Source organism: Sorex araneus, chromosome 10 (genome assembly GCF_027595985.1).
Source record: "Sorex araneus isolate mSorAra2 chromosome 10, mSorAra2.pri, whole genome shotgun sequence".
NCBI classification, from domain to species: Eukaryota; Metazoa; Chordata; class Mammalia; order Eulipotyphla; family Soricidae; genus Sorex; species Sorex araneus.
This window is the reverse complement of record NC_073311.1, coordinates 23769924-23787055: the sequence shown is the minus strand read 5'-3', so window position 1 is coordinate 23787055 and position 17132 is coordinate 23769924. Positions and strand designations below refer to the sequence as shown.

Sequence of the window (17132 nt, the reverse complement as noted above, 5' to 3'; positions counted from 1 at the left end):
GCTGAAGTCACTGAATTTAGTCCTTGACACAGGATTCTACCCACCCTTACTGCTACTGTGTGCACTGTGTGTGCCCTGGTGAACAGCACCCATGCACTATTAAATCACTGGGTACAAGCATTGAGATGCTTGAAGTTTATACACCCAAGCACTGTTAGGATGTCCCCTTCAAATAAATGAGTCACTTGTATCACTTGTCATCCCATTGCTCATCATTTTACTGGAGTGGGTGCCAATAACGTCTCCCAATTGTCCCTGTCGAATGCTAGTGTAGCACAATGGCGTCTGCCCGCTCCAGGAACACGAAGAGTCTCAAACCGTTCATTCAGGGACTTGAAGAAGTCTGACCATCATATAGGTGGGTGGCCACATGTTCTTTTGATGTCCCATGGAATACAGTCAGTAACATCTCTAGTCTAGTGGTCATCTCCAAATCACATTACATCAGTCTGGCCCATCTGAATTTTGACCCCTTGGCAAACAAGACAGCGTCCCTGATTCTTGATCATCGATGGAGATCAGAACTCCAGATTTCTTCTCTCACTTAAGTGAAACATGATATTCCAAGCATAGCTCTTTCGATTCTTCTTTGGTAGATACAAATTGCGTTCTTATCCTGTTTTCATAGGGCCCAGGTCTCTGAGGTGTATGTTAGTCCAGGAAGAACGGTGAAGTCAAAAAGATGTGCCCGGAGCCGGAGGTTCTTCATCCTCTTAAAAATTTCTTTAATACTCTTGAAGGTGTTCCACTCCGCTTGCACAGTTCAGGTGCCAGGTTATTTGTCATGTTGAGTTCTCAACCTAGGTACACAGAAGTGCTGCATTCGGAGATGTTTGTTCCATTGAGAGCAAATGTACAGCTCACAAAGGCTCCTGATGTACTGAATTCGAATGCCCTTTTTGGCTGGGGCTTTGATGACTGCTTCAGTCTCAGCAGAATCAAAGGCCTTCTTTAAATCAATGAACGTTAGACAGAGCAGCATCTTGAACTCTCGGGAAACCTCAATGAGCTTGGTCACCGTGTGGATATGGTTGATCATGTTTAATCTTTTTCAGAACCCAGCTTGCTCTCATGGTTGTCCTTTGTCTAGTGTTCTGCCAATCCTATTCAGGATGACTTGGGTGAACAAATTGTAGACGACGGACAACAGGCAGATGGGGCGATAGTTACCGATGTTGTGGATGTCTCCCTTCTTTTACAACAGGACAGTCCTGATGGTTTTCCATTGGGACGGCACCTTGCATTCGGACAGGTAGCATGTGAAGAGCCAAGCCAGTGTATTGATGAGTACTGGCTGCAGATTCTTCAGGTGTTCAGGTCTAACCTTGTCTGGACCGGGTGCTGTATACCTCTTTATCTATGAAATGGCATGTCAACTTTCAGAAGGGAGAATGCTGGGAATGACACATCTATCTGTGGAATTTGGTATGTGGGCAGCTGGACGTGGCTATCGAAAGATTTGAATAGAAGCCGTGGATAACCTTTTTCATTGCCCTTCTGAAAGATGGATAGATCCATCAGGACATTGGAGGGCAGTCATCTTGGTCTTGTAGTTGGCGAAGGACAGGTGGGCATTGCAAATACTGGTCCCAACTTCTGCCATATCGACCAACACTGTTGCTCTTCTCTCTTTGAGGTCTTCCTTTATCACTTCTCTGCACAGCTTTGCGAGTTTGGACATTACCTTGTGATTCCCTGAGGCTTGCGCCAAACCACATTGGCAAAAGAGCTCAAGAGTTTCGGAAGACAGGCATCTTTTTGTGGCTTTCTCTCTCTTAGCATTCCTCGCACAATCATGGAGGTGCTGAATCAGGCAATATATATATGTATATATATATATATATATATATATATATAACAGTAGCGCTATAGCACTGTCATCCCATTGTTCATCAATTTGCTCGAGTGGGCACCAGTAATGTCTCCATTGTGAGACTTTTTGTTACTGTTTTTGGCATATCAAATATGCTATGGGTAGGTTGCTAGGCTCTGACGTGCAGGCGAGACACTCTCAGTAGCTTGCCGGGCTCTCCAAGAGGGATGGAGGAATAGAACCCAGGTTGACCTCGTGCAAGCAAATGCCCTACCTGCTGTGTTGTTGCTCTAGTAACAAAAAATAAATGAATAAATAAATAAAATTAAGAACTATGTTTTTAAAAGAAAAGGAATAAACACTTGGATTCATAATTGATCGAGTATTATGCACTTAGATATAAGTAAAATCAGTTCAAATATAAATCTGAAAATGGCCAAAAATTATTTACTGTGCTTCCCAACAAAGGGTCACCAGAAGCTTATTGATAATGAGAATTTAAATTCTATTATTTTGATGAACTCATGAAATATGAGCAGCCTAAACAGATATTTTAAATAGAGATACATAGTGTGTTCTCATCCAATCAAAATGCTAGTAAAAATTCTAAGACCTTGAAATGGACCTGTTCTTCCAAGCTATTTGGTAAAGTCATTACAATAAATGGATTCATTTATCAAAACATCAACTAACTTTCAAACATGATAGGAACTGATTCTCTCCATGCTGCCTCCAACTCTTTAAATCATCGCTAGCAATAATGTCATTTATTCTATCTTGAATAGCCACATATTTAAAGAGCTGTTTGCATACATTTTCTCATGATGATCATTCATTGGATCCTTTTTTGTTTCACAACTTGGAAATTTTTGTATGCTCATTGACAAATATTTTTAAAAAATGAATATAGCGTACAAGGTGACTAAACTTCATTAACCTGTATGAATTTACTCTACTCTGCTTTTGCTATGTTTCAGTTAGGATATATTTTATGTGCAGAAGTCAAAAGTGGACAGTAAAATAGCTGTTGGTTTAGGTTATGACTTCAAGTTGAATAATGTGTTTCAATCTGTATGGCTTCCCAGTTTATATCAAATAGTGACTGGAAACTTGCTTAAGAGTTAATTGTAAATCCCTGAAGTTCTACTAGTTGATTTTCTTTGTTGTTTATTTTTTTGGGATTTTTTCCCTTGTTGCAACCTCAGTGTAGTCACAGCATAGAATTTCACTAGAATTAGAATCTATACAGAAGCAAATTATGTGCTGGTGTAGTGAGAATTTTCACTCTTAGAATTGTTAATTGAGTTAGGGTAAAAATAGATTTAAAAAATCTTTGCTAATTAGATGTGAGCACTGTCTGGAAGTTGTGTTAAATAGGTAAAGACAAATATGAATTTTTAAATATCAGAATGAAGATCCCTGGAGCATTAGCATGAAGGGCATACATGATTTATTTAAAAAAGTAGATGATAAAAATTCAAGGTAAGTCAAAATGCTGTGGCACATAAGTGACATAAAAAAGATAAATAATGTAACAGGATGATTTTATTCCTAGGAATTACCTAAGGAATCTTTGAAATATTTCTAAATTGCCTTTGTAAAATCAGGGCTGATATATTCCCAAGGTTTCTGATCACAAAATTGTAATCCTGACCTTAATAAATATTTTTGGATAGTGATACAGTAAATTATTTCATAAGTTTTAAAGCCCATTATAGCAATGCTTCAATAACGATGGTATTGATCAGACCTCTGTATTTCTTTTGACTTCAAGTATGTTAGTTATTTTGCTTATGTCTATTATCTCATTTTTGAAGTAAAAATATACAATGTATATAATGTAATAGGTATGGTAAACGAGTTAGCATAAGTAAATTCTTCACTGCATATATGGTGCATATATGAATGCTCAAAGTGTAGGAGCTTCTATTGTTGCTGGAAATTTCTTCATTTAAAATTTAATTTCTGAAATCCATTTATGTCTTCACTTGTTTCTAACTTAATGTAAATGCCAGTAATATTTTTAAAGATATGCAAAAGATAAAAGTCAGATAAAGTTCAATTAATTTGCCTTTTAAGAATTCCTTTGGTAGAAGTTAATTTCTCAATGTCTATGGAATCCTTATTTTCCCATTAATGCTAAATTATTATAAATCTAAAACATTTATATGTACACAGCTTTACCTTAGTCTAATTTGTGTTACCTTAATCAATGCATTTATAAATAATATTGTATTCAGAAAATTAAAGTGGCTATTACTTTATTTTTATAATACACTTGTTTATTTTCATTAATTATTTTTTCATTGTTTGATTCTCATCCTAATTTATAATTATCTGCACCTTCCTTTCTGCCTCCTCCTATTTGTAGAATATCCTACAAATCTGTGACAGAATTAGTCTGTCTTCCCCTGTGATGTATACTTATTTTCTAAGTTTGAATTTTCTATGAATGTTGTAAAAGACTTCAACTTCATGTAGTCTAGCTTATGACTAATTTTCTTCTCAATGCATAAATTCTCAAGTCCTTTCAACCTAGTTTTTCCAATTCACTATAGGTCTTTTTCATTCAGATAGGCCTCTGCAATTTACAATTTTATAAAGATTCCTAAAGTGTCTTCTACTTATCAGCCAGAGACCAACACACTAAAATTAAGTAAATAGATACAGTTTTGTGGAAGACACTCAATATCAAAATGGACAGGCAACAAACAGATATTACAAGCAATGAATTATTGAAGATAGAATAATATATATAATTGATATATTTTATTTTTTACTTAATTAAACACTGTAGTTTAAAAAGTTTTTAATAAAGTAGTTAATAAGGACATTCAGTGTTCCGATACCATTCCCACCACCAGAGTGCCTTCCTTCCACCACTGTCCCCATTTTTTCAAAACCTCCCATGTCTGTCCACTTGAAAGCATAACATTCTTACTTTTTATTGTATGTTACAACTAAATGCCTAGTGGAATTGTAAAAAATATATATAAGTAAAGAAAATTTATGAAAATGTCTCGCCACAGGTTCATTAAGTTCATCTGAGGACTAAGCTGTTGATTGCTAGTTAAGCTTTCTCTGTTGTTTTGTTTATTGAGGTTAGTTGGCTTCTATGTTACTTTCCCATTTAATATGGTATGCTTCCCCTGGTATGTTTGTATTGAGGAATTTTGGGCTGCTAACCTTATTCCACAAATTCTACAAACTGTAGAATGGAACTGGTGGATTTATATGGTGGTAGCTGCCAAATGTGGGTGTGGCTACCCTGTTTCCAAAAGCATGGGAGGCTGCGTGCCCCAACTCTGAGAAGACCCTGTTTTGGTATCTCAGCAGAGATTAGTAGCTTGATCATTGTTGTGGCAGTAGCTGTGGGGTTTTCATGCAGTGTCTGGTGCTATTGCATGGCGGAAACTCTGCCTGAGCTCCCCACCCACCCCAATGTTGCCCCAGAGTTTTCTGCCAGAAGACCATGTACCCATACATTTTAGCAGCTTGGCTTGCGAATCTTCTGAGAATTAATTGTGAATCTGCAAAACTGGGCAGATGGGTGGGTTGACATGGCATCAGCTGTGGGATGTGGGTGTGGCTTCACTAAAAAAACAAATATAAAACTTAAATCTCTAGGAGGAAGGTAATCCTGGAGTCCATTTCCAAGTGACTTGTATAGAACCCGTGACCGAAAGATTGTAGAAAGCAGTCAAGAAAGAGGAAGGGTTTATAGAGAAAATCCCAGACAGCCTCATTTATTTCTTTTTTACTCACAATATCGTCACACTCAATACTTCTGAAACCAGTTGTTTGGCAGCTTTTATCCACCCACCAAATCTTTCTGATGCCAGATGATGACATCAGAGATGTCAAGAGCTTAACTTTAACTAAGTTGGAGTTAAGTTTAACTAAGAGCCCATAGTGCAAGGACTGCAATATAAGACAACTCCCTTCCCTCTAAGAATATCAGTTCCAAGACCAAGTTGCCACCTGTTCTTCTGACTGTAGGTATACCAGAAGTTCTGAGAATATGTTTTACTGGGTTAGAGTAATTTGCTGAAGTAACTAATAGAAAACAGAACGACTATTCTCTGTTTACAGTTTACTTAAAGAATATGTAAAGAGTAACAACCTATGGAGTAAAGGCTTGGAAGATTCTGAGTACAAGCACTCCGCTTAAGGAACATCACTCTCCGGCTACAGGGATGAGTACATCAACCTGTACGCCTCGCAAATTCTTTACTCTTGGTACTATTTTGAAAATTTAATCACATAGGCCAAATCAGTCATGAATTGCATTTCCATATTCTTTCCTGTCTTTGGACTGAAGTGATAACATAACGGATAGGGCATTTGCCTTGCACATGGCTAACCTGGGTTTGATTCCTCCGTACCTCTCGGAGAGCCTGGCAAGATACCAAGAGTACCCTGCCCGCACAGCGGAGCCTGGCAAGCTACCCGTGGCGTATTTGATATGCCAAAAATAGTAACAACAAGTCTCACAATGCAGATGTTACTGGCACCCGCTTGACCAAATCAATGAACAATGGGAAGACAGTGTGACAGAGCTACAGTGATTCCTGTCTTTTGAGAATTCAAAGCTTGTTCCTTCTGATGCTTTGTCCCTGCCCAGGAGTCATTCAGGAGCTCACACAGACTCACCCAGTGTAAGCGAAGATGCTTCGCTTCAGCTTTCTCATCGTTTATGAGTTTAGATGGGTTTCAAGAGCTCTGAGACAGAAACCAGGAGGCAGAGACTAACATATATACTTTGTATTGTCTCAAAAAGAACAAAGATGAAATGTGCATATAAACTTAATGTAAATGGAATTGAATATGTATGTATGTATGCAGACCTTTCATACAAGTCAAGTATCTATGCAAAGATAAAGTTTAATAGATCATTTTTAAAGGTCTTCATTATTATTGTTTCAGATGAATATTTATTGCCTGCCATATTTCATTAGATACTTTACAGTATCAGATATTTATAGTAGAAGAACACAAAATTGGTGTTAAATAACTTATAAAAGAGTGTTTATCTAGTAACACCTAGAAAGGTCCCGGTGCTATCTTAGAACTTTAATATTATTGAAGGAATTCTGTGTTTTACAAAACCATCTTCAAAATAAGCTACTTATGTCTAATTATTAGTCTGTTTCTGCTTTTAATATATCTCAAAGGAAAATATAATGTAGATGTTGATGTCAAGCTAAAATTTATTGGAAGTGCCTAGCACCATCTCTGGAATAACATAAATGTTCAATAAATGTTCATTGTTTTTTGTTTTCTTGCTGTTTCCTTCTTTATTTTCCGCTTTATAAGAATTCTGTCTCCTTAAAGGGCCATTATTTGCATTTCTTCCAGTCATGCCTGATACTGTAAAAGCTATTAATAAACATTTGATGACTAATTAGAATAATATATTTAAACCTTAGATATTTCAAGATTTTTATAATATAAATGTATTACAAAAATCTCTTTCTCCTGTTGGGTATTATTATTTGCCATAAAATATATTGCATATAATAATATATAATATAAATGTATTACATAGACTACTACTTTCTCTCATACCTCTTTTTTTTTTTGTTTTTTGGGTCACACCCAGCAATGCTCAGGGGTTACCCTGGCTCTCCACTCAGGAGTTACTCCTGGCGGCATTTGGGGGACCATATGGGATGCTGGGAATCAAACCTGGGTTGGCCACGTGCAAGGCAAACACCTATCCGCTGTAATATCACTCCAGCTCCCACATTCTTTTTTTTTAATTATTTTTTAATGGAATCACCATGTCACTCTGAAATACAGTTACAAAGTTTTCATGATTAAGTTTCAGTCATACAGTTTTCCAACACCCATCCCTCCCCAGTATACATTTACCACAACCAATATCCTCTGTATCCTTCCTGCCACCCCCCCGACTGAGCCTTCCTGTATGCAGGCACTTCTCTGTGTCTCTGTCTTTGTCTCTGTCTCTCTCTTTCTCCTGTTGGGTATTATTATTTGCAATAAGATACTGAAAGATCAGCGTGTTTGGTCCAATACGGATACTGAAATGACATCATGTTTGGTCATTTGCCTACTTTTAGCACATATCTCCCATCTGGAGCAATTCCTTCCATTCATTATTGTCATAATGGTTCCTTCTTAGTCCCAACTGCCCTCTCCTGCAACTGCTGAGTCAGGTTTTCAACTGTGGATCATTTGTCCTAACTCTTATTTCCACTGTCCTTCAGTATTAGTCTCTTAATTATGTTTTGTTTTTTTTCTTAATATATCCTACAAATGAGTGCAGTTTTCCCTTCTGACTTATTTCACTCAGCATGATACTTTCCATTTCCATCCATTTATAAGCAAATTTCATGAGTTCATTGTTTTTCCCAACAGCTATATAATATTCTACTGTGTAGATGTACCACAGTTTTTTTTTTTAACCAGTCATCTGTTCTTGGGCACTCGGATTCTTTCCATATTCTGGCTATTCTGAACAGTGCTATAATGAAAATACAAGTGCAGATGTCATTTCTGCTGTGTGTATTCACAGAAGTGGTACTGCTGGCTTATATGGAAGCTCAATGTCTAGTTTTTTGAGAAATTTCCCTGTTGTTTTCCAAAAATGCTGGACCAATTGGTATTCCCACAAAAAAATGAATGATAGTTTATTTTTCCCTGCATCCGTATCAGCACTGGTGGTTCTTATTCTTTTTGATGTGTGCCAGTCTCTGTGGTGTAATGTGATATCTTGTTTTGATTTGCTTCTCCCTGATTATTAGTGATCACTGTCATCCTGTTGCTCATTGATTTGTTTGAGCGGGCACCAGTAACATCTCTCATTGTGAAATTTATTGCTACTGTGTTTGGCATATCCAATACGCCACGGGTAGCTTGCCAGGCTCTGCCCTGCGGGCACAATACTCTCAATAGCTTGCCAGGCTCTCCAAGAGAGGCGGAGGAATTGAACACAGGTCGGCCTCATGAAAGGCGAACGCCTTACCACTGTGCTATCGCTCCAGCCAGATTATTAGTGATGTAGAGTATTTTTTTCATGTGTCTTTGGCCATTTGTATTTCTTCTCTGAGAAAGTTTCTGTTTGTTTATTCTCATCATCTTTGACAGGGTTGGATGTTCTTTTCTTATAAAGTTCTACCAGTGCCTGATACATTATATTTTCAAAGTGTCAGTTTTCATTGGTCATTTATTTTGGGGAGGAGAGGAATTGCATCATTTGAAATAGTCAAACATTTTTCTGATCCCTAACTATTTTGTTTTGTTTTGATTTTGGGAGGGTCACAGCCAAGAGTGCTCTGGGTTTAGTCATAATTCTATGATTGGGGATGATGGTGCTGATGTTGCTCGGGGGACCATTTTTGTTACCAGGGATTGAACTTGGTCAGCCTCATGCAAGGAAAGGTCCTTATACCGTTGTACTGTCACTCAGACCCATTGAACCTTTTATTTTAAACAAAAAAAATAATTTATATTTTCTTGCCCCTCTTCTCAGAAAGTTGGTTTCCTAGACATGAAAGTGCTTCTTTCTCCCCATCTTTAGTTTTATACACAGAAATAACTCACTGAATTAATTGAACCCTCTATAACCCTTCCTTGTTAAAACAACTATTCTTTTTTTTAACATGTCCTTCCCAATTGCCACAATTTCATAGTATATTAGGTTATTTATGTTTATAGTTCCTATCCCTAACAAAAATCAAAGACTAAAAAGGCACTTTTGTTGCCTCTTATACCCTCTGCTGTTTAAAAGATTACTGTTAGTTCCAAATAACAGAAAATCAATCTAAAAGTTTGAGCACAAAAGGGACATTTTGGCTCATATGTTGAGAGTAGAGATAATTTAAAAATGAATCAAGGAAGAAGCAAATTTTCAATACTCCCTCTCTCCTGCATGCTTTCTCAATCCATGGGAACTGACTAGTAATCTGTAATTAATTACTTAATTAATTAATTAAACTAGTAATATAAAAAAAGATTACCCACCACCAACAACAACACACACGCACGTGTGCGAGTGCACACACACACACACACACACACACACAAGAATAAAATCCTAGGGATGAATGCTGAACATTAAAAAAATCAGAAAAATATTTGGCAAACCATATTTGACCAGTTAAAATCATTAGAAAGTTCTGGAATTTCCTTCTTGATCGGAGGTCCATGGTTCTTCAGAGGTTTTATACACTAAAAATATGTTCAGAGCCATGTCTGTGTGTTCATCTTCTTAGGAAGACTATAATTTAATGCCATACAAAGGATTCCAAACAGTTTTGGTATAATATCAGAACTGGGAAAGACATTGCTTCCTCCCTGCACAGTTCCACCTACCACTGACTTCCCCTAGCTCAAAATAAAGCTCAAATCTAACCCATGTGATATATGTTGATCAAGTAGAAAGTACAAACATAAGGGATTAACTTTTGATTCCTAACTCATTCTCCTTCTGACTTCTCTTTAAGCAAGTTTGAAATATGGATATCACCTATTTTTCAGATAAACATTTTAGCAGTCTTGGCATATCATAGACACATACTTCTACAATTGTGTAACATAAGTAACTGATAATAACTGATAAATTGTGTTGCTATAGAGACTAATCAAAAGTCATTCATCTTACCTACTACATCCTATCTTTGTACTTAGCTATGTTGTTTCATAGTGAGATACGTAGACTTTCTTGGATATTCTTCTGGTGAAATCGCTTGGGCTTTCCCTTTAACAGTTTTATCTGTCCATTAGGAGCCCTGTGGCCATTTGCTTCTTTCATTCACCTTGTCCTTGTAGATTGGCTCTCCTATGCGGGTTTCTTGAGTCAGATGTTCCTAAAAAGAAAGCCCTTTGCCACCTTCAGCCCTGGTAATTTGTTGGGGATCACTTTCAATTTTAAGCATTTGGAAGCGAGGATCAGCTCCTCAAAAGAACTTAAACAGGACAATAATTCTCTCATTTTCCCATGAGTGAAAATAACCAAGTGGGTTCATACTTAAAACTAAGTAGATGTCGAAGCTTGGATTTCATAGCTTTCCAGAATATTTGCTAATGAATAAAAATAGTAGAACAAACTAGAATCATATTAAACATGCAGAATATTGTCAAGTACAGTTTGTGCTTGATTTTGTTTAAAACTTACTTTGTTTTCAAACTTATTTTGTATATTAACAGTTGGAAATGATGATTATCTTAGAACAATTTGTCATGTTAGTGATGAGAAAAACTTGAAGATTTTTATTTTTATATAGATTTGCATATGTTGTTTTCCATTTGAATTTGATATTTAGATTTTTATGTGTTAATTCATCCCTTCTCTTATTCATTCAGTAAACCTTTATAGATGACCTACTTTATTTTAGGTGCTGTGACATATTTAAAATTAATCTTACTTACTAAACATTAGAGGCAAAATTGTTAACTGAGAGCTTAAATTTCACATTTAAATATTTTATAAAATATAAATATATTATAAAAGTATTTTTTAATTATTTAAATATTTTTAAAAGTTCTATATTCACTTTAAGAAGAATAAGTAGTGAAAGTAAATGTATTCCAATGTTCTCTTTTGTTTTTGTTTTTGTTTTTTGGGTCAGGCCCGGCTATGCACAGGGGTTACTCCTGGCTCTGTACTCCTGACGGTGCTCAGGGGACTATTTGGGATGCTGGGAATTGAATCTGGGTTGGCCGAGTGCAAGGCAAACGCCCTACCTGCTGTGCTATTGCTCCAGCCCCTCTAATGTTCTTTTTTAAACCTTTATCTTAATATTGATTACACCATGAATTTAACCTCCATGAAACATTACATTGTAGCACTGATATTTAAAAATCTATAATAAATTCATAATAAATCTTTGTTATGTGATAGTGGTGATATAATTATATTTTGTTGCGCACACACACACAAAATGGAATTTAATTTTAAAATGCACCCAGATGCTATTTCATTCTTTATATTTCTTTGTTATATTTATGTTTATGTCAGTTAACATGAAAGGAAGATATGAGGGGCTTCTCAAGCATTTTAATATTTAATTATCTATTATATCTATGCATTTGATTTACATTATTTCCTTATATTATTTAACATTGAGTTTAATAATTTCTATTGAATAGCACTATAGCACTGTTGTCCTGTTGTTCATAGATTTGCTCGAGCGAGCACCAGTAACGTCTCCATTGTGAGACTTGTTACTGTTTTTGGAATATTGAATATGCCACGGGGAGCTTGCCAGGCTCTCTGCCTGCTGGCGGGATACTCTTGGAGGAATTGAACCAAGTCAGCTGCATGCAAGGCAAACACCATACCCACTGTACTATCGCTCCAGTCCAACAGTAAAATATTGTATCTTAATAAGTGGAATATATACAAAAATAATCAAGAGTATATCATGTTTGATATCACGGTACATTTCTATAAAGTATTTCATCTAAGATTTGAAAGTTCAGATTGTGTGGAAATTTGCCTAAGCTGAGGAATATTATTTCACACCAGAGGATCACTCAGTTATGGATAAAACCAAAGCAGATATATTTGGGGACAGAATGGAGATTATGGTAGCTAAGGGACTATGTAGTACATTATAGACTATTAAGAAGTTTAAATTGATACTAAATAAATTGGGAGAAACATTAAAGTTTTGAAAATGAGGACAGACAAAACAAATTAAAAAAATAATTTAGGTATGAAACATAGTTGTGCAATTCCACATGCACAAGGTCCCAAGTTTAACCTGCACATCACATGACGATCTCCCAGCCCACACCACCTAGTCTGACATGCTATTGTCCCTACTCATCTTCCCCAAGCTCACCAGCCTGATCCCTGAAGACTTCAGCCTTCACTGCTGGGCCAAGAAGCAGCCAAAGATCTGCTTCCCCCACCCTTCATATGATTAATTATTGTTGGTGATCACAGTACTTCAAGAAAGAAGAATCTTTACTATTAATTCATTATCTGGTAGAATTACATGATGAACGATATGCCATATGTTCAAATTCTGGATCCTCTGTACGATCATGATCACCTAGTCTCATGAACACATCTGTCATTGAAGCAGTTGTAGACAATAATACAAACCCCTGCATCTGCGTTTCTTTTGTTAACTATGATTTTGGTCTACTTGACGTATTAACTTTATAATTTCAAAGTAGAAGGATTAGAGGATTAATTTTTTCTGCCTTAAATAATATAAATACTGATTTCCCCTAAAACTACTGATTTAATATGTGTTGAATTCTAAATATATTTTATTAATACATGTATCAGGTATAATTTGATGAAGATTTTTTTGCATGAGAAAATGTTAGAGCTATGGAATGTAAAATATTTTTAAAATAATCTGTGTAAATAGCAAGTGTGTCTTTATGTATGAGAATACTGTATTGTCACTGTCAGTGTCATCCTGTTGCTCATCAATTTGCTCCAGCTGACACCAGTAACTTCTCCATTGTGAGACTTGTTACTGTTTTTGGCATATTGAATACGCCACAGGTAGCTTACCAGGCTCTGCTGTGTGGGCGAGATACTCTAGGTAGCTTGCCGGGTTCTCTGAGATGAGCAGAGGAATCTAAGCAGGGTCAGCCGCAGGCAAGGTGAACGCCCTACCTGCTGCACTATTGCTCCAGCCTGAGAGTATTGTATTGGAGAAAGAAATCCATAAGTTGAGTGTGTGCTTTTCATGCTAAAAGTCTATGTTCAGTCATGGGTCCATGAGATTTCCCAAGCATCTTCAGAAACAACCCCCAAGCACTGTGTCAGGAGTCATCCTCAGGCACCAGGGGGCTCTAGCCTAGAAACACAAACACCAACCAAGCACATGAAATACTAGAATGATAGTATCATTATTAAGAGAGAGCATACTGCTTAGTTCAGTGTCATGGTCCTTTAAAAATTTGCTGAAAATTCATAGAATTTCCTTTTGAGAATTTGTTTTTGGTAAAGTGAGTATATTGAGTTATGTTATCAATTAGATCTCCACTAAAATAATGACAATAAAATGAATTTAATTACAAGTTCTCCTGAAAGTGTCATAATATTAAATTTGATGATAGTGTTTTCTTGTTTTAAAATTACAGACATACTATGATCATAGTGTATTGGGTTCTCTCATATATAATTTTTAATCCTCAATTGTTCATGTTTTGTTAAAACTTAAAAATATACTGATCAAAATTTTCAATTTATGTTTCATAAATTAATTTTATAGTACTTCCTAAATGCCTGTAATACCAATAATACTATTGATTTAGATTCATTTCTAACTAAACAGATACATTTTAGAAAGAATAGATTGAAGTAAATTTCACTTTTTAATAGTTAATAACAAGCTGTCTAAATTTCAAACTATTTTTAAAATAATAAGGAGTATATTTAATGTTCACCTTCTGAGTCTTTGTCTTAATTCTTAAACACATTAATTTTTTAGTTTTAAGCTCTATTCTAGGTTTTAAAGTTATAAGTTCTTTTGTTTTCCAGATTGTTGCCTTGCGTGAACAAAATGTTCATATACAGAGAAAAATGGCATCAAGTGAGGGTTCTACAGAGTCAGAACATCTTGAAGGGATGGAACCCGGCCAGAAAGTTCATGAAAAGGTATGACAGTACGGCATGTTTTCATTCTGCAGTTTTCTCACTCTGTTATTTGGCTGAAATATGAAGTTCTTATAATAGAAAGGGTTCTTTACTAAGTTTTGTTAGTCGAAGTTTCATGGTTTTTCTTTTCACTTATTTCTCTTAAGTTGAAAGTTTTAAAATATTTTTTCATATGTATTTAACATTTCTCATTGCTCATTTTTCTTAAAGTAAGTATATCTATAAATTAATATGATATATAATAGATGTGCATAGGTGCATATATATAGGTATGCACATTTATGATACATGTATCTATCAATAATGTATATTCTGGAATTTTCTTCCCTTGTCTCTTTTGTCTCTTGATTTGTTATGATGATCAAAAGTAGTCTCACGACTCACACACACACAAACACACACACACATACACACACACAGAGTTGTGGTGCTGCCTGGGATTGAGACAAATATATATATATATATATATATCTCATAATATATCCACACACAAGTGATATAATGTATGTATGTATGTGTGTATTTGTGTGTAAAATTAGGACTTATTAAAGTATAACAACAATGTTTTATTCTGTTCTATTTATGATTATTCTAAAATTTACATCACAAATTGATAATAATTTGACTATGTTTGGGAAGCCCCCCAATATACCGGCTAATGGAAATTTCTTAAAATTTTCTGGAATAATACAAATTTTACCATTTTTTAGAAAAAATAACTCAAGACTGGAGAGATAGAACAGTGGGTAGGGTGCTTGCCTTGCATGCAGCTGACCCAGGTTTAACTTGCTGTGTTCCATATGATCCCCTTAGCACCTCCAGGATTAATTCCTGAATGCAGAGACAGAAATAACCCTTGAGCATTGCTGGGTGTGTGGCCTCAAAAATTAAAGCAAAAAATATAAATAAGGTAATTTTCCTTATGGGTGTACTTAGACCCAGGCACAGGTAAACCAGCAGCCTCTTGGACCCTTTCTTAGCTGAAAGACCTCTTTCTAGGACAATCAGTTTCCTGTATGTTAGTCTAGAATCAGATAATGATTGCATGGGCATTTTGCAGGTCTTTTGTATAACAGGCAGAAACTCTTCTGGATAATAGCCTTTAACAAATTATGTGCTTAGAGACTAGTTGTCTTTATTCATCCAGATCACATGAATCTGGTAGTTAAATTGGTCTCATTTGTGACTATAAGTAGGTTTTAAAACATAGAAATTAAAAACAAATGACTGGATCACAAAACAAACTATAATGCTGGGCTTCTTATGAAAATGAACTGAGTACTTTGTCACCTATCTAGCACAAACAAGTGGAGGAAGTTCTTAGGTTTCCTCCTTTAATATAATAAAAGCTAAGGGAAGCAAGTTAACTAGGCTGATTTCCAGAGACAACCATGGTGATTGACATCAGATACTTTCATGTATGGCTTGATTATTTTAACATTTATACAGTGTTTTATAAAAACATAAACCTATTTATTAAATGTGAGCTATAATCTGATGACTAAATTTAATAAATTTCAATTAATGCACGAATAAAATATTTCTTTTTACTTAAGATAAACTGGAATTAATTCAGTAAATAAACCATGCAAGTTAATTAAAATAAAGAGTTAGCATTTACTCAAAACTCTGTTTAGAAAATAAACATGCACTTTTTTTTCCTTTTTTTTAATTTATTTTTTAATTAGTGAGTCACAGTGAGGGTACAGTTACAGATTTAATTATGCCATAAATAATATATACCTTTTCTTACAAAGTTACTAATTTATACTTGTCTGGCTATGAAAAACAGCTCTGTGCTCATTTACTATTTTTCTGGACGTTTATAAAATATTTCTGTTACAAAATATTTATAAAACTTGGTCTTGACTTATAAGAAATGTACCTTTTAAAGGTGGATAGAATTCAGAATCTTGGTACTCTGATGAATCATTTGATGTTTGAATCATTATTCTACATTGCTTTATGATATATAAAACTGCAGAACTCAGAATATTATTTAGAAAGTATCTGTGAAATAAAAGTTACAGGTATAGCAATATTGTAGTATTAGCATATATATTTCACTTATTGCTTTGGGGCAAAATGACCATGAATGTGTCAGAAAACGACCTGTAAGTCACAAAGATTGCTCTTTGTTTAGGCCAGTAAAGTGCTTGAATAGCATTGTCAGGGCAGATTAAAGTCAAAGAAGATATTATGTCAGTGGCTTGAGTATTCTATTCACAAAACACTTAATAAAAATAGTTGCACAGAATCACTTTAAAAGCACATTCTGAAACTGGCTTTATTATTCATAGGAAAGTCATTTGATCATGATCATGCTTTAAAAACAAAAGAAAAGCAAAAGTAACTGAAACAAATGTAAATGTTACTGTTTTACAAACTTTATCAGTTGTTCTAGAACATAAATTTTCACAGGACAGTAATTTTTTTTTAGAACAGTCAATTTAACCTTGTTAGAAAACAAGAACTAAATTCATTATTTGTTTTCTGTTGCCAGTTGTTCTTGAACATAAATTTTCACAGGACAGTAATTTTTTTAGAACATTGAATTTAATCTGGTTAGAAGATGAGAACTAAATGCATTATTTGATTTCTGTTGCTTTCTTGAAGAGAATTGATTTCCAATTTGTCCAATAAATATACTGCTTTTGTAAAAGAGATGTTGCCTACTCAGGAAGTCAGTTATTCCAACTGTATCTTTCAGCTGCATATGCTGTAATA

General features: G+C 35.1%; 1 protein-coding gene across 21 annotated transcripts in view; it reads left to right on the top strand.

Annotated features, from left to right (window-relative positions):
- PPFIA2 (PTPRF interacting protein alpha 2) overlaps nt 1-17132 on the top strand; it is a 469663-nt gene that overhangs the window by 327667 nt on the left and 124864 nt on the right. For all 21 annotated transcript variants that reach the window (XM_055118486.1, XM_055118484.1, XM_055118483.1 and 18 more), the window contains one exon: nt 14289-14405. In XM_055118486.1, coding sequence (XP_054974461.1) covers nt 14289-14405 — 117 coding nt within the window. The remainder of the gene's footprint in view (nt 1-14288; nt 14406-17132) is intronic.